This window comes from Mytilus galloprovincialis, chromosome 9 (genome assembly GCF_965363235.1).
Source record: "Mytilus galloprovincialis chromosome 9, xbMytGall1.hap1.1, whole genome shotgun sequence".
In the NCBI taxonomy this organism is placed as follows: Eukaryota; Metazoa; Mollusca; class Bivalvia; order Mytilida; family Mytilidae; genus Mytilus; species Mytilus galloprovincialis.
Window position 1 is genome coordinate 92550390 of NC_134846.1, and position 19942 is coordinate 92570331.

General features: G+C 33.1%; 1 protein-coding gene across 1 annotated transcript in view; it reads left to right on the plus strand.

Annotated features, from left to right (window-relative positions):
- Positions 1-18455: 18455 nt before the first annotated feature.
- Positions 18456-19942, plus strand: part of LOC143046377 (prosaposin-like) — a 37112-nt gene continuing 35625 nt past the window's right edge. The window contains exon 1 of the mRNA XM_076219519.1: positions 18456-18599. Within this exon, the coding sequence (XP_076075634.1) occupies positions 18563-18599 (37 nt within the window). The 5' untranslated portion in view covers positions 18456-18562. The remainder of the gene's footprint in view (positions 18600-19942) is intronic.

Sequence of the window (19942 nt, forward strand, 5' to 3'; positions counted from 1 at the left end):
GGTTACAAAAAACACTACGAATGACAATAATACAAAAATCAACAAAGAATTATTTTAACCCCGCCACATTATGTTTAAAAAGTAAAATCCCCAAAATACTGAACTCAGAGGAAAATCAAATCGGAAAGTCCATAATCACATGGCAAAATCAAATGCCAAAACACATCAAAAACGAATGGACAAGAACTGTCATATTCCTGACTTGGTAAAGGCATTTTCAAATGTAGAAAATGGTGGATTAAACCTGGTTTTAAAGCGCTAAACCTCTCACTTTGATGACAGTCTCATCAAATTTCGTTATATTTACGAACTAAACAGACATAATAAATAAAATAGTCAAATTAAGGGTACAGCAGTCATCATCGTGTTACAATTTTAAAAGGAACAATTTAACAGAACACAATAAACATCTATCTACAAACACTTTGTTTGTTTGTGCCTGTCCCAAGCCAGGAGCCTGTAAATCAGTGGTTGTCGTTTGTTTATGTGTCACATATTTGTTTTTCGTTCAGTTAGTTTTCTCGTTTGAATTGTTTTACATTGTCATTTTGGGGCCTTTTATAGCTGACTATGCGGTATGGCCTTTGCTCATTGTTGAAGGCCGTACGATGAGCTATAGTTGTTAATTTGTGTGTCATGTTTTGTCTTTTGTGGAGAGTTGTCTCATTGGTAATCATACCACATCTTCTTTTTTTATATATGCAGGACTCGGAACCGCGAGGGTACTCCGAACCGCAATGGTCACGCTGAAGTGCAATGGTCTACGCTGAAGTGCGTTGGTTAACACGCTGAAGTGCGATAGTGACATTGTGACGGTAACTTGTTGTAAGAAACGCTGAAGTGCGTTGGTGGGTACGCTGAAGTGCGATGGTCTAATTTAGACGTTGTTTATACTAGCTAAATGCGACGGTCTGAATTTGGAATCCTATTTAATGTGGAGGTGTAGTGGTTAGCGTGCTAGCCTCATATTTGAGAGATCGGGTTTTTTTATTTCTGTTCAGATTAAACCAAAGACTTTAACTTTTAATATGTTAATCATCCGTATAGATTAGCAGACAGCAGTATGGGATCAGAAAATAGACTGGATGACTGAGATTAAAGGGAAATCATACGTTTTATATTGCATAAAGATAGATTTTACTTATTTCGGAATTGTAAGCGAAACAAATTAGAGTCACCGATGTTGTTTTCGAGATATGTCTTTATATTTCGTGTTGAAGTGCGATAATAAAATTTGATTCACTTAGAAGAACCCAACTTATTTTATCAAATATACTTGTAACTTGTCTTTGTCATATTATATCTAACTAAATGCTCACAACACCCAGTCATCCATTTATTTGATATAGCAACAGTTTTATGATTGACCCATAGCTGCTTCTCCACTCAGAACCAAGTTTGGACCAAACGGGTTTCTTTCAAGTTTGCCTATCCCATTGCAGAAGATAAATACTGTAAGCACAATCAAATTACTGAGTGTTTTTACAAAGCAGGTTTCATCTCAAGCCGCTGAATAAAACAAAATTATCGCTTAGCCTTCTTGATATCACGGGGAAAAAATGCTAATAATTAATTTTATCTTATTGCTAAGTTTTTAACACAAAATAATGAGAAGGTTACTTTAAAAAAAAGTCAAAATTGATAATAAGATCAAGACATTTTACTTGTACAAAACATTTCCGGCATACATTTTGTAGTTCCGAGCACTAGTTAGCTTATCTAGAGACCAAGATCATCTTATCCTTTAGCCGCCTTGTTCCCATTGATTTACATATTTTTTGTAAACTCCCAATGATCAAAACTGTTTGGGACTTGAATAGTTCGTTTCATTCTATTTCCGTTTCTTTGTACGCATGAAACTTTCAGCTACAAATAATCTTATGCTGCTGTCTGCATTTAATTTTGAGATTTTGTTAAAACGTTTTATTTGAAAAAGTCACAATATTAAAACGTCATGTGCAAAACCAAAGGACCATCGAACTTCGGCGTAGACCATCGCACTTCAGCGTGACCATCGTACTTCAGCGTCCCCATCGCACCTCCGAGTCCTACATATATAGCAGTTTTTGATATGCCAGCTCCAGATCTCAATTAAATTGATTGAATGATTATGTCTTCATCATATCTTATTTGAGCAAAATCCCTTCCAGTAGGTGTTTAGCATCATACCGTAATAAAGTTATGAGAAAAACATAACCCGTGTCATGTCTGCCATCAACTGGTGTCGAACAGCGGTGTACTACTGTTACCTTTATTTAGAATAACTTCGTGTATTTGCGTTCTATGTCAGCTATTGATACTTGAACAAACATTTAGCTGTAGTCCTGTGTAGTTTGTGTAAAGTTAAAAAGCTCAATACAAATTGTCCTGGTTTAAAATACATTCAAAATAATTCAGTCATTCCTCTGTTGTTCATGTATTTCTGATAAAAATTGTGACATTAATATCATGCCGATTCGCGAGAATCAAAACAGTTTAAAGACAATTATAGGTTACCGAATGGCAGGGCATTGAAAACCAAAATGTTTTGTGTATACACTTTTCTTTAAAATGAATAAATAACAACAAACATCTTATAAATGAGTGTTGAAAAGGGGTTTTGATTATATTCAAGACTAAATATGTATGTTTATATCCGACAAAGATATAGTATAGTTTAATTTTTTTTAAAGGGTCACTAGCTGTCAAATTCATGGTCACCGATTTGACTCAAATTTTCATACTTTATTTTTAACAATGTAAACCATTTATCGAAACTATAGAAAGTGTAAAATAAACAGTTTACAGAGCATAGGATCAATAATATGTAGTTTCGTTTGGTATTTGAGTCTAGACTCGATCTAATTAAATATCGAGTTGACCTCAGATGACCATATAAGCGATGTAAACATAAATATACTAATGATTACATATAAATAGATAAAGCCAACACGTGCAGTTTAATTTTTTTATAGTTCTGTTTAATTTTATTTTATATATTAAAAATATATGTTTCTCGTCGTTTTTACATGTCATCAAATGATATAGATTAAAAATATATGTTTCTCATCGTTTTTACATGTCTACCTTTGTTTCACTTTCAATGTTGACATTCCTTTCCTTTAAATAAACAGTAAACGTACAAAGCATGCATTGTCCATCTCTAGTTAAGGGGTTAAATTGAAGTTCACATGAATACGGATTTAATGAGGTCGACTTATTCACTTGCAAGTGAATAATTCATTATCAATATTATGTAGCTTAATTTGACAAAATTGAACCATTTTGGCTGCTAAAATTATTATTTCACTTTTATTATTGATTGAACAAAAACAAATCATACTTTAGATTTGTAAACATCTCGTAGCTAGTGCCCCTTTAAGTGAGGAAAATAATTGTCATGATATTAGAGCATTACTGTTCAGCGTTAACGAACAATAGCATGTATTTAATATATATATTAAGGTGGTACCTAACACTACAGGGAGATAACTCTGTAAAGTCAGCTAAACGTTTTAATTACGTTGTGTTGTAAAAGGAACATTAAGCTTCTCAATGATCATAATTGGGTGTTTGTCAAATTGCTATATAACCAGTGTAATTTTTCTGGCAAAACGGTTGGTTCAAATTTTTTTCAATTTTTATATTTTTGTTAAAGCATTTACTTTGACAAAATTTTATGAAAATTAAACGAGCCAAATTAGTTTTAGTGAAAGTGTTGGGTACCACCTTAATAGCTGAATTTTCTACTGATAAAATATTGTCACGAATCTGTAAATTGCGTTTTGTCCCCTCTAGTATTACTTCGAGTTTCTTTTAAAAGAAAAATACATTCAAAGATAAAAACTTTGAATATGATACACAAAATCTATTAAAGAAAAGAGAATGATACCAGAGGGACATTGAAACTCAAAAGACGAAAATAAACTGACAACGCAATGACAAAAAAGAAGAAAAGACCCACAAACAAAAAGTTATACACATTACACAACATAAAAAATAAAGGCAACAGTAGTATACCGATGTTCAAAACTCACAAATCGATAGAAAAAAAACGAATCCGGGTCATAAACCAAAATCGAGGGAAACGCATTAACTACAAGAGAATGACGACACAACATTTTAAAATGTAACACACACAGAAACGAACAAAGCATTAGACAAAATCCGATGAGAATAACAAATATAACATCAAAACTAAATACATGAATTTGGGATAGAAACGTACCGTGACACGTCTTATAATAATGTGAATTCACTCTCAAATATAAGAAGAAACAAACGACACAAAAGAAACACAACGTTTAAAAAATGTAACGCACACAGAAACGAACTATAATATAACAAAACGAGTCCAAGTTGTACGCAACTAGTTGCCATTAGAATACGGTATGCATGGTAAAATGACACTCAACTAAACTCAACAAATTAATATGTCGATCAACAAGTCCAGTATCGTCTGTGATGCTTTGTTTTTAACATTTTTATAACTCGTCACAAAGTCCGTTTGTTCATGATTAAGCCAGCACGATTGCATCTATGATTTGCATTTTGTAGGAAAAAACCCAGAATAATGCCAAAGTATATTAATTTTAAAGGGAATTTATTAGAAATCCTGAAATAGAAGAAAATCCTCCGCCATAGATTTTATTGTTACCGGTATTGTGACTATTATCTGCAACTCTGACCCAGAAATCATCGCCGACTGCCATATGAATAATTACTGATTGTGAACCAACACCATAGGTGGCAGTACTTCCGCAATATATAGATCCAACATTATGTCCATCTTTAATTAACTCAACGCTGATGTCTTGTGTCCAATGTGACATAATGGTCGTCGTGAAAGAATAGGTCCCAGCAACTGCTGCTTTAAACACACCGGTATTTTTATCATATCCATTCCCGTCGTTTGTTATAACATTTTGAAATACAATTGGTTGATGTATTCCTAATCGTTCGTTGTGTAAAGTCATCAGTGCGTAGAAAGCAGCTGTAGATGAAGCAGTTGGAACTAATAAAGAAAAAAACAAATCAAATGCTAGCAAATGAATAGTCTTTTTGCATCATTGGACATTAATTACATCTTTTCATCTATCACAGATCTTTGAGCAGGCTCAAGGGTACAAAAAATTTCAGCAAAATTTTAAACATTTTTTTTTCGTAAATTTTATTATTACACTATAAGATTCTACTTTATGGTATGGTACAAAAACCAAAAAAATCGATTTGTTTTTAACCCCAGATGACTTTTAAAATGTTTATATCATTGAAAAAGCTCCAAAATGATCTCCCTTTGGTACAAAAATGCCATTGTTTAGCATTTGAATTGAAATATCTTTTTTAAATCATCGGTGACCTATATTTATTATTATTATTGTTCAAATCAGCTGTACTTAAACTAAACAATTGTAAAATTAAGCGATTTCTGTAATTTAGGTTTTTTTTATTTCGATATTACCTCTATTTCTCTTATTAGTTCAACAGAAAAAAAATTACCTTAACAATAAATGCATGCTTCTTTCTAAGGCAAGTTGTGAGCTTTTTTATTTAGTATATGATAAAGTTCATTTATAGAAAAAAAAAAAAGATTTATACCCTTGAGCACCCTTAAGACCAAGTCTTAATTATTTTTTTGAAGGAAATTTCATTATCACAAGAAAATGTGAAAAAAATATTTAATACAATCGTCTGCAGAACTAAAGAAATTAAAATAGTTTAGTTCACCAATAACAACCTGGCCAGTCGTATTATATAGCTTTGGTGCAATCAGGAGTTAAATTATAATCCTAATCACCATAACAAAAAACTGCTATGTAAATATAATAGAACTTGATGCGTCTATCATACAAGTGAGAGGTTTAGCGCTATAAAACCAGGTTGAATCCACAATTTTGTACATTTGAAAATGCCTGTACCAAGTCAGGAGTATAACAGTTGTTGTCCATTCTTTTGATGTGTTTTATCATTTGAATTTTGCCACTTGATTAGGGACTTTCCGTTTTGAGTTTTCCTAGTTTTTTTTTGTGATTTTACTTTTTTTTTCACACGTAAGTAAGATGATAAACAAGTTAGTACCTAAAAACTATACCTTAAGATCATCATGTACTATTTTTTATTTTGATGCGGAATATTTATCATAATAGTTCGATTAACGTTAGAAGAAAAGAACGAGACGTTATCCAACCTTACGGTCATTATATCAGAAGACTTTCAACTTTTAATAATATATGCCTATATTCGTAAATACCTCGACCATCGAGTGAAGGAATTATTCTTTTTGGCAATTCTTTCGATATTCCTCTTCGAAGGTCTTCAGTAATAGCGGCTGGCATAGTAAAACCATCCTCATCGGTGGTATATTTAATTTTCTCAAATCTATGAGTTTCAGTTTGAACTACAGTTTGCTCACGTTTACAATTTTTCAATTGTTCCTTCACGATGTCAAGTTCTTCATCAACAGTTTTAAATTTCTGTTCACTTTCAAATATTTTTCTTTTCAAAAGTAAATTGTCTGTTTCAAGAGAGTTGATCCTACGATTAAACGTTCGGATTTCGTTTTCAACCCGTTACCACCATGTTAAAAAATCAATATCCTCCACTACATCGTAATGGCTTTCCTTTTTATTAGGTAAAATGTTGGTACATGTAATTGAGTCACGGGAATCACACTGAATAACACGCAGACAAAAACAAAATGATAAACAACGTTAGTACCTAAAAACTATACCTTAAGATCATCATGTACTATTTTTTATTTTGATGCGGAATATTTATCATAATAGTTCGATTAACGTTAGAAGAAAAGAACGAGACGTTATCCAACCTTACGGTCATTATATCAGAAGACTTTTAACTTTTAATAATATATGCCTATATTCGTAAATACCTCGACCATCGAGTGAAGGAATTATTCTTTTTGGCAATTCTTTCGATATTCCTCTTCGAAGGTCTTCAGTAATAGCGGCTGGCATAGTAAAACCATCCTCATCGGTGGTATATTTAATTTTCTCAAATCTATGAGTTTCAGTTTGAACTACAGTTTGCTCACGTTTATAATTTTTCAATTGTTCCTTCACGATGTCAAGTTCTTCATCAACAGTTTTAAATTTCTGTTCACTTTCAAATATTTTTCTTTTCAAAAGTAAATTGTCTGTTTCAAGAGAGTTGATCCTACGATTAAACGTTCGGATTTCGTTTTCAACCCGTAACCACCATGTTAAAAAATCAATATCCTCCACTACATCGTAATGGCTTTCCTTTTTATTAGGTAAAATGTTGGTACATGTAATTGAGTCACGGGAATCACACTGAATAACACGCAGACAAAAACAAAATGTAAGAATCATTCGGTAAAAACCACACCGCATGATTATGTGTTAACGAAGAGCTTACATAAATGTCTACATTACTTTGGACGATATGCCTCTCCTTAGATGGCCTAAATGTATATATGACACAGTTAGAACTTCTGCATGATACTATTGTGAACTACTTATCTTATTGCACTTATAACATACTCAACTATAATGTTGCTTAACCTTACGGTAGTATTTTCACTAAAATTATTCTTATGTATTTAAACTAAATCTTCAAAGGTTGGTTACTATCTAGAAAGAACGATCATTTGTGTAATGTTTATTTTCAAGGAGGCCAAGAATAGTCCTAGCGAAATTCCACAATATCAGTTACCAATTTCACCACATCTCCCCTTTCTAAAAATGATTAAACCACCATAACTAAGCGATGAAATATATTCATAAACCTTACAGCATGTCTTTGACTTGTTAAATTAAATGAAACACAGTTAAGTCGTTATGGCATACGGTTATACTCGAAAAAGTCAGTCTGTCCGATTTGCTATTTGTGATCTTCAGAAATCTCCGCTTAGAAAAAGAGGGACGAAAGATACCAGAGGGACATTCAAAATCATAGATAAAAAACAAACTGACAAGGCAATGGCTAAAAAAGAAAAAGAAAAACAGACAAATAATAGTACACAAGACACAACATAGAAAACTAAATACTAAGCAACACTAACCCAACCAAACACTATGGGTGATCTCAGGTGCTCCCGAAGAATAAGCAAACCCTGCTCTACATGTATTGTAATAAACGACTAAAACTCGATACTTTGCGTTGTGTTACTTTTATGCTCAAAAACTATATCGAACTCCCCATACAAAGGTACACAGTAAGTCATAAACATAAGACGTATATACGGGAAACAACAACGTTAACATTTGCATTACATTCTCAACATACTGTGTGTGTGTGGGGGGGGGGGGGGGCGCAAAAGTATATCTTTGTATAAAATTCAAATATTTCTTTAAAAGTCCATATATGAAACGAAAATATGATGGGCAATTACTGTCTCTAGAAATCACTACGGTAAAATTATCAGTCTCTATAACGATTTTAAAATCGGACAGCCTTTCGCATAGGTGGTGTTCTTCTGGTATCAACTTCATTCGTCTCATCTGCTGTATTTGGTAGTTTCTCTTCGTTGATCTCTAGCGGATAAAGTTTGATGATCTGGGCATGTCGTACGACCACTGTTAGATCTGATTTAGCCATCATTTCCAACAACTAATTCTTCATCAATTGCTTTTTTTCCACCGAGTTCGTGATTTTTCGTCATAAACTTGTACAATATCTCCGACGCGGATGTTGGTTTTGTTGTCCCTTCTATTTTTATGAAACTCTCTACCAGTTCTCTGTTTTGTAATAACATTTATTGGTAAGGTTTCGTGATCATATTTCCATGGAAAACTTCGGTACGTATCTATTTTCATGAAATTCTACTGGTGTTTTTTGGTACAAATTTTCTCATCATGTTGTATGTCGACAGATCCCGAATTATGAGTCACATCTGGTGATGTCGGACCAGACAACAGGTAACCAAGTTTAGACTTAACAGCTGTCGGACCTTTTCCTCTAATAACGGTATCTTCTATAAAATCCCAGTAAAAATCAGCTCCTATCAGCAAAGATACTAGTATACTAAAACTGTTGTCGTTCGTGATCGGGTGGACTAATCTTAATCCCTTTAGATGTTTGCAATCTCGGGTATTATTTGCACTATAATTTGTGATCTGACTTGATATGGTAGGAGCTACTAAAACTTCAATGGGTATTTTCTCTCCTTCTATTGGCTCAACGTATATAATTGCTTTCGGTAAGTGTTGAACTTTAGTGCTTTTATGTAGAAAGATTAATCACTTCGGTACCTTCTGCCTTTATGTCTAGTTTTGAAGCTAATTCCTCGGTCATGAAAGAACGTTGTGCCCCTTCATCGAACAATGTATTCGTATTCATCCCTGATGTTCACTCCAAACGGGTGCCTCGGCGGTTTTCAATAATATGCTAGAACGGGATTGCTTCGTGGACGAATAAAAACTTGTGGCGATGGCAATACTCTCATTGTTGACTGCGGCGATAACTGACGTATCATATTTACTTACATTAGCGGTTTTATCAAAGTATAATCTGTCGGTATTTTGGGTACATATACTAGTATGGTCATTCTTGTTACAGAATCTGCAACGAAATTGAGATCTACATTCACATGCGCGGTGCGATCCTAAGCAATTAAAGCATAAGTGCTTGTGTTTAATAATTGTTATCCGGTGTTCATAATCAGGAACTTTTAAGCATTTTGCGGGGTCGTGCATATCGTTGCAATAAAAACAAGGTTTCTGACGAATATTTGTGCTGTGGCGGTAATATAATCTATCTTGTGTTCGCGGGTAATCTCTCGTATCGGCGTTTGTCAAAAATGACGCTATAGACGGTAAATTTTCAATAACTTCATCGGTTTCAAATCTATCTTGTATTTGCGTGTAGTCTCTATTATTGGCGATAGTCAAAAATGACGCTGTAGACGGTAAGGTGTCAATAAATACATCGGTGCGTTTCTCACCGGCTTCTAAAATTGTTTTCTTTCAATATCCCACATCTTAATCCTTTTAATTCCCAATTATCGGTTCCGTTTTCTCTGGTTAAGTTTTGTCTTACAGCTGACGGTAGCTTATTCAAGATGATCTGGATTAGCAGTGCGCCATATGAATCTCCCGATCTGCCTAACGATTCTAGGCCTCTTATATATGCTTCTTGTTTGTCGTAATAATTAGGGAGGCTAATAAGGTTGTATTGTGGTGCAGGAAGTTGTAATAAGGCTTGCATGCAGGCATTTGTGATTTTATGTGGTTGACCAAAACGTTCTTTTAATAAATGTATAGCTTTCGTATATTATTGTTTGTGAGCGGTAGTTAATCAATGCATCGAACGGCTTCATTACTAAGTTGCGATTTCAAATATGTGAATTTCTGTATGTCGGTAAGTGTGGGATTATAGTGAACAGATGATTCGAACGAGTCCCAAAAAGTTTGCCACATGAGTGTTTCTCCTGTAAATGTAGGTAAGGTGAGTTTCGGAGGTTGGTGATTTTGCGTAACGTTGGGCGGAACATGGTACATTTGTTGTTGAATAGAGCTATATGTATTTTCTACTGAACTATGCTGATTCGTATTTTCCGTTGATTGATTAGGCAAGGTGGTATTATCAGAAGTTGGTGAATTTGAGTATTTTTTACGTATGTGTCTTATTTTTGTATTCAGAAAGAATTTATACTCATCTGTCTGTAGAATTTCATCCTCAATATCCTCATCCTTTGTTAAATTAAGAATTTCTTCATTCAAGGCACTAATAATCTTCTGCTTTTGCGAAATTGTTTCTAATAATTCTGTACTTTCTTCTTTCTCCAAATCCTGCTCTTCTTCCGATTTTCTCAAAAGTCTTGTTACAGTACTTTGATGGACTGCTTTCACCGCTTTCAGTTTACTTTCCATGGCGTCACGGCACCAACATATATTGTAATAATTAGACAATATACGTATAGTGTCTTGAAATATGAAATTTATTTGTATGAGGCTTAGAAACAGGAAAATGCGAGGTTCTACCGAGCATTTTCCCGTTTCGTGCCGAATACAAATAAATTTCATATTTCAAGACACTATACGTATATTGTTTTTATACTGAAATCGATAAAAAATAAAAAAAATAATAAAAATATGAAACAAATATTATTAAAAAAAAGTGTTTGGAATTTCCCCCTTGGGGTACCATTTTGGGGTATTTCCCTATGAGCGTAGTCTAGGCGGTAAGCATTGACAATTTAAGGAATTAGAAAGGGAAAATGAATTTAATTAATAACATTTGATAAACATGGTATATAAATTACCAATTTGAAGACATAACAGGTTTAAATTCATAAAAGTTTGACCATTGTTACTACACGTTGTCATGGTTGTGACGTGACGTTGTAAGTAGGCGGGGCTTATAGGTGAGTTGAGGTCATTGACGTATAAAGCTAACGTTTATACGTATAGCTTTATCTGTATAGTAAAATAGCTGATTGCAGTATAAAAGACTAAAACTCGATACTTTGCGTTGTGTTACTTTTATGCTCCAAAACTATATCGAAGGCCCCATACAAAGTTACTAAGTAACGTCATAAACATAAGACGTAAATACGGGAAACAATAATGTTAACATTTGCATTATATTCTCAACACTACATGCGGCATGCGGCGTGTTGCTTTTGTTATTACAAACCCAGTAAAAAGTTTAAATCGGTAGGTCACAGTTGTGAAAAGAGAAGAGGATTGTAGTTAAGACAAAAAGAACATATCCGATATCATCTGTGAAACGGTTATTCCATAACGGTCAACCAACTCGTGATTGCGTCCGTAAAATTTTCAACCTCACCATTTTGAACTCTTGGTCTAATAGCTTCCTTGAGAGCAGTTCCCCTCTCTCAAGGAAATCATGATAATAAATGCAAGTCCGGAAATATCGTATCAACTGGGAGATATATACTCCGTATGTTGCTACATCAAAATGGAAAATTCACAATTGGGAAGCTGAAATCATCTCTTTTGTCGTAAAGTTTTGTTTTCAACCAACCCTCATTGTCAATTTTTAGATGTAAGTCAAGATATGCCGTAGACTTAACTGTTTTTGTTGCATCCTCTATCTCTAGTTCGATGTGATAGATGTGCATCGTTCAACATAGTCACCAAATTTTGAATTATTTAGTGAGTAAACATCATCTATAAAGCGAAAAGTAAAGTTAAAGGATAGTGTTTACTTCTTTTCTTTCTTTCTAAGAAATTCCTGTATGAATTCAGCCTCATAATGATAAAGAAACAAGTCGGCAAGAAGAGGGGCACAATTGGTTTCCATTGGAATGCTGACAGTCTGTTGAAAAACACGTCCTCCAAACGTAAGAAATATGTTGTCAATCAAAAAAATCAAGCATCTTGATAATATAAAAAAGAAAATGTGTTATAATTGCCAATGAGAAAGCTCTCCACAAGAGACCAAATGACACAGAATTAACAACTATGTTAGTTTCAGATATTTTTTTGTTAGAATTAGAGTGGTTCTTTACAAAGTATGTTGTATCCCTCCCTAATAAAAGATACTTGTATCTACGTTGGCCATTCTTTTTTTATGAAACACAACAATACCAACTCTTTCAATTTTAGTTTGTAATGGGGAATACTTGTGTAAAGTGTAGAAAAGTCAAATGAATTATATGGTCGAGTTGTTGTCTCTTTGACACATTCCCAATTTCCATTCTCAATGTTAAAACTATTGCAAGATTAAAGATTGTATGTACTCTAAACTGTAATTAAGGTATCCAATACAGGATCATACAGTGCAGGAAGATCCAGCTCTTTATCTTTTGATAACATTCTAAAGGTATACTGGACAAATTAAGATAATTAAAAACCGAACTACAAGGAAAATTAAATCGGAAGGTCACTTATTAAGAATTTACTATGAAATAATGTCCGGGGGACATTATTTCGTGTGGGCTAATATTAAATCCAACACAATTCTCAAAATTGAGTAGTAATAAACAAAGACAGATAAAAGAATACTATAACACATAATTAAGATGATGAAAAACGTCAGTACCTATAATCTTAACTTAAAGACCATCATGTATTATTTGTGAAGTTGATTATATACGGAATATTTATTAACAAGGTCTTGTTATCTTTCGAAGAACTTTTCTAGAAAAGAATGAAACGTTCTTTGACATAACCCTGGTTCATCAACTTTTTGTCAAACACTGGTGGCGTTTTTTAGTCTGGGTATCAGCTGCAAGAACAGACCTATGATAAATCAGAATTGCCTCTTTTTTAAGTGCCGTTATATTAAGTTTCCAAGTAAATTGTCAATACCTAATTCCTTTAATGTCAAGCAACAAATATCGTCTGAGTTACACATACAACGATGTTATTTGTCTGTAGAGACAACAACATATTTGATAGAGAGGTAGAATATGTTCTTATCAATATTTGGGTCTTTGCAATATAATTATGTAGAATGAGTATTCAGAGACCTTTTAAATTTTTATCCTCATTGTAATAAAAGTGTCTCCTTTAACAATGAGAAAAGGCAAGTAAAGGCCTCGACACACAAAATATGAAACAATTCAAACGAGAAATTGGACGGCGTAATTAATAGTACATATGACAGAAATGAACCAACAATAACCACTGAATTACAAGCTCCTGGTTCGGGATAGGCACATACATCATGTGGCATTGTTAAACGTTGTGAGCGATTGGCCCTGTACTGGTGTAGCTGTGTAGCAGCACAACAATCAATCTTTAACAAACTTTGAAAATTACTTGCAAATGACTTAACTCAAAAGAGTAGAAGCACCGAAAAACAACATTTTTAAACTATTGACACAAAACCCTGATGTATAAGTACATCTAAAAAGGTCTTTGGAGGATACCAGGACCTAGATGATAAATATTCCGTATCAACCGCACAAATAATACACGAGGGTCCTCAAGTATCAATTGCGTCACTGATGAGTCTTTAGTAGACGAAACGCTCATCTGGCGTAAATATAAAATTTTAATCTTGGTATCTATGCATGTGAGTTTATTTATAGATACTGACGTTGTTTGTCATCTTAATAACGTGTGATTACTTCTTTTTTTTTTTTTTGGCCTTTGTAAATTATTACTTATTATGTTTAGTCTATTTTTTGTAATATCCATTTGACGTTGCTCGTTACTAATAAACTCATCATAGATACCAGGACTAAATTTAGTATATACGCCAGACGCGCGTTTCGTCTACAAAAGACTCATCAGTGACGCTCGAATCCAAAAACGTTAAAAAAGCCAAACAAAGTTCGAAGTTGTATCCCGTCAATGTGTTATTGTGCTATGGAATTTTTTGTATTCTTGTTTTTAGTTTTTGATAATGTGCTTTGTCTATTTGCTTTTTCCTCTTCCTTTTTGACATATTTGTTTGTTTTAATCGTGATGCAGATTGTAACACAATGTTGACTGTTGTACTCATATGTTTGACATTTTTACCTACTTGTATAATGTCTGTTTATTTTGTTCACACATCGTTGTCAATATAATGAAATTTCATGCGATTGTCATACAAGTGAGAAGTTTAGCTAGCGAAAACCGAGGTTTAATCCACCATTTGCGACACAAGGAGAAATGCCTGTTCCTAGTCAGGAATATGACAGTTTTTGTCCATTCGTTTGATATGTATGAGCTTTTGATTTTGCTTAGGCGCTGTCCGTTTAGAATTTTTCCTCGGAGTTCGGTATTTTGTTGTTTTACTTTTTATTGAAATCAAGGTTAAAACTCTCTAAGACAAAGTTGACCTTAGGAGGATTTTGAAATTGTTTCAAGTCTTATAGTTTTTGAATAGTTTTGATTGTTATACATTATTGCCTCCACAGAGGTTGTGAGTTCGAATCCGCTCTTATGGGTGTTTTCGACTCCAATCTTTATTGACTAGGACCGGCTTCCTTCACCTATAAAAACTGACCACCACAAAATAGCCCGAATGTCACTCCTATGAGTGGCGTTAAAACACCAGCATTCAATGTACATCGAGGCTTTCAAATATTCGTCTGTGATCGTCCCTGATGAAGGATAATCAATAAAAGCACTTCGGACGCATGAAGTTTATACACTTCTGTTTTCTGGGTCGATCATGTTGCTGGTGGACTATCAGTCCCCGAAGGTATCATCATTATTTATAACAAACCATTCTTGAATTGTTCGTTTATGAATTTAAAAATTATCAAGAAACTAAGGCTGCTTTTCATCTACCTGTGTCTGAGCAGAAAGTTGATGAACCAGGGGTATATCAAAGAACGTCTCATCCTTTTTCTAAAAAAAAAAACAGTTCGTTGGAAGGTACCAAGACCTTGTTGATAAATATTCAGAATCAACTTCAGGTTGAGGTATAGAGTCTGCGTTCTTACGTTGCTTATCATCTAAATGACGTTTTGCGACACTTACCAAAGAGGAAATCCTGAATAATCATAGGTTTGTTCTATGTTCCTTTGGAATTTCAACCAAAGATAAAGAAGTAGATCTTCCATCACTGTATTGGATACCTAAACTGCATAAGTGTCCTTACAAACAACGGTATATTGCTGGGCCTTCTAAGTGCTCCACGAAACATCTCTCTAAATTATTAACATCTATTTTATCAGCAATCAAAGACGGGCTTAAAAGTTATTGTAAATCTGCCTATTCTAGAGGTGGCGTGAGTCAGATGTGGATACTTAAAAAAGATCTTTTAGAGTACATACAATCTAACTCTCTTTCGTCTTGTAATAGTATTAAAACATTTGACTTTTCTACACTTTACATAAGTATTCCACATTCCAAACTAAAAGACAAATTGAAAGAGTTGGTATTGCTTTGTTTCATAAATAGAATGGCCAACGTAGATACTAGTATATCTTGTTTTAGGCAGGGATAAATCCTACTTTGTAAAGGATCACTCTGATTCAAACAAAAAATTCTCTGAAACTGACATTATCAAGATGCTTAATTTCTTGATTGACAACATCTTTGTTACGTTCGGAGGACATGTTATACAACAGACTGTCGGCATTCCAATGGGAACAAATTGTGCCCCTCTTCTTGCCGACTTGCAGTTTCTTTATTATTATGAGGCTGACTTCATACAGGAACTTCTAAGGAAGAAAGATAAGAAGTTGGAAATTATTTTACCTTACACCTTTAGATAAGATAACAAAATATAATTTTGAAGTTCAGCATTCATAAAACTTTAACACAAGCGCGAGAGAGAATTTCACCGAACCATGATTTTGCATTCATCATGATGGATGTGAAAGACTTATTCTAATAATAAGTTTAAGCAAAGTTGAAGTATGATATTATAAGTGTATATATTACACGGTTCAACAGTTATATAGGAAGAGTTGTTTGAAGTGTTGTCATTTTACGGCGATATTTTTCAACATTGTCATAAAACGGGGGGGGGGGGGGGGGGGGGGTTGGCATGACATTAAACCAAATTTAACCCACCATTTTTTCTTGAAATGTCCTGTACCAAGTCAAGAACTGCCATATTCATTTCTATGTGTGTTGTCGTTTGTTATTGTTGCACTTCAGTGTTTCTGTTGTTCCTTAGTTTTCCTCTTAAAGTTGATGCGTTTTCTCTCAATCGATTTATGACCGGTATACTACAGTTACCTTTGTTTGTCTCTAATAGTACGTCACCATGTCACGAATATCTCTATATTTATAAGATGTTGTATAATTTCAGCAAATTAACATTGCCTTAGGTAGAAAGACAAAAGTAAAATCACAAAAATGCTGAACTCCGAAGAAATTTCAAAACGGAAAGTCCCAATTCAAATGACAAAATCAAAAGCTCAAACATCAAACGAATGGATCACAACTGTCATATTCCTGACTTGGTACAGGCCTTTTCTTATGTAGAAAATGGTGGATTTAACCTGGTTGTATATCAAGCTAAAACTCTCAGTTGCATTAAATTCCATTATACTGACAATGATGCGTGAACAACACAAACAGACATAATAGGTAAAAATGTCACAAATAGGGGCACGGAGATTTTTTTTACTTTACTTTACATTACTGTATTCACCGGCAAGCTTTTTAGAAAAGCTATTACTTTGTATATGTTGTGTACAAGTTATCATTTTGTACAAATTATGATTTGTACAAAAATATTGGACAAATTATAATTTGTATTTCGACTTTGTACAAATTGTAATTTGTACAAAAAGTGCTTGTACAAATTACAATTTGTACAATAACGGACTAAAAATCACTTATAACTTGTCACGTGACAATAATTTATCATATGGATTTTTGTGAAAACAGCATTGATACTGAATGCTATTAAATGACCTCACAGTGCATCTTAGTTACACAATTCAAAATTAGTTCTTGATCATTCGTTTAAGCAGGCCGGTGATGTAGTGATTTATGGAATCGAGTATTGCACAACAGTTTTTGACTCTCAAATCGATGACGACCTGTTTTACAGGCAAATTTTAACTGCTTCACATAGCAAGCGTTGAAGCTCATGAACCGTTGCTGAGAATAAAAATGTGTATTTCACTGCCTCAGTTAGGCGTTTAGACAAATAAATATCCCAGAAAGAAAGCAAGATTAAAACCACGATTTGGTTAGGAAAATGACTTTGCTAAAGTCAGGAATATGTCAGTTGTTTTTCTGTCGTTTTTTATTAATGTTTTTTTTTCAACTAGGATCTTTGTTTTGTAAATATCTATGACTGTGCATAAAACTTAACGGAAATCAGTTGAGGCAATACAAACTTTAAAAACAAAATACAACTTATGCAGAACAGACAGACGGACTTTTATTTTTATAAGAAAACTAGTTGGTGTAGTATTATAAAATCATCAGACCCAATGGCATTGAACCATTTATCTTTTCACAAACAAAATTGAAGTGGAATAAGTCATGTAAATCTAATCTTTTGATCTACCAATTACAAATATAAATCATCACTTGTTTTAAGAAATCTTTGATTGTTTCCTTGGACTTTTTGAAATAACGAATAAGTGGCAACAAATCTTTCGAGATCCTTTTCACGATCTTTCACGATCCATAATATCAAATTTTACAAATATACTCGTTTTTGCAAAGTTTCTGAATTATTTAAAAAAAATAATCCAAATAGCGACAAGAACTAATTATGCACTACTATTGAATGATACTTTTTTTCTAAGGGAAATTGGTTTATGTATTAAAAATTTGAAAAAAATCGTATTTGTTTATTTTTTCTCTATCAAAAATTTCGAAAATCAATCTGCCTTTTGTAGTTGTGTGAAAACGGTGTATTTTGTTAATAAGGTTTAATGTGTGGTCAGTAAATTACATTTCTATCCTGTGAATCAATGCATTTTTCACCAAAATTCATATTTAAAACTGTTGTACAAGTTATAAGTGAGTTTTGCTCAAATTTTGTACAAATAGTAATTTGTACAGGCAAAATACAAATTATAATTTGTACAATATTTTTGTACAAATTATAATTTGTACAAAATGATAACTTGTACACAACATCTATATATATATCATTGTAGAACGCATTTTATGATCGCATTGCAATCTTCTGACATTCATGGGAAGTAACTGCGTAATCCTGGTCATCTGACAAACAATCATATGACTTTTAGAAACTTGTTTTTATTGACTTGAGAACTATGAAGTCTCTAGTGATTCTTTTATTTACTTCTTTTGGTAAGTAGTGAGATAGTCAAATTTGGCATGTTTACCAATTTGAAAAGTAGAAGATTAAAATTACAAAATTTTGCTTTTATAAATTATTCACAACAGCACAACACTGTTTATTATTATTATCATGATAATAGGATCACACAAATTATCAGGGACGTAGAGTATTTTTTTTTAATACTCTAAATTTAAATAAATACCTAGATTTTTCTTTATATCTATTTTAATGGAAATGTGCATATATTGATTATTTACCATGTTTACAGTCCAAAATAACTAAATTTAACATAATTAAAATTGAGAATGGAAATGTGGAATGTGCCAAAGAGACAACAACCCGACCATAGAAAAAAACAACAGCAGAAGGTCACCAACAGGTCTTCAATGTAGCAAGAAATTTCCTCACCCGGAGGCGTCCTTCATCTGGCCCCTAAACAAATATATACTAGTTCAGTGATAATGAACGCCATACTAATTTCCAAAAAGCATGTAAGATACATAATTTCACAGTACCTAAATTGCACCTTTTCAACAAAAATAGCTGCGGAAATCTTGCAAGTTTTCTTTGGAACTAAACCATTTGTAATTTTATGATTTGACACTATACTATACTATACACTTCTTTCAATATTATACATGTAGGTGAACACATTTAGATCGTTACACAAAATGTTCACAGCATATATCTACAGAATCCGGGTCCATTCGCCCTGATTCATGTTCGCCCTAGTACCTGTTCGCCCTGATTTTTTTCCTTTTTTCTAATTGTTGTCTAGTCGCATTATTTTAAGTATTTGAACAAAATATGTTAAAGTTTGTTCAAAAATTGACAGAATATTTATATTGCCGCAATCAATTCATCATTATCCCTTTGATTTGCAGAGTAGAATACTGGAATACAATGTATTTATCTTTATTGATATTTGTTAACAAGATAATTGTATTCAGTCAATCATGAATGTATGCAGTATGACTAGTTTTAAGTTAGACTATCTAAGTATAAATAGATGAACTTGTAAATTTTATCCGTTTCATAATTTACAGTTCGTACCTCATTGTTTTTATTAATTTCAAGCTGAAAATTTTATCAAAACAAAAAGTTTGTTTTTATTATTTATTCACCAAAAGACAAGTATCACAATAATCAGTGACACTGATTCAAATTATTTTGTCATTGAACAATTAATGAACATGATGAAACAAATCCATAAATTTCAAGAATATACATAATATATATACCATAGAAATATCTGAATAAGTTTATTCAACTTCAATGCCCTCAATATTAATATTTTTGTAGTAGGGCTAATGGACTATATGGGCAAACGGACTCAGAGCGAACGGACCTA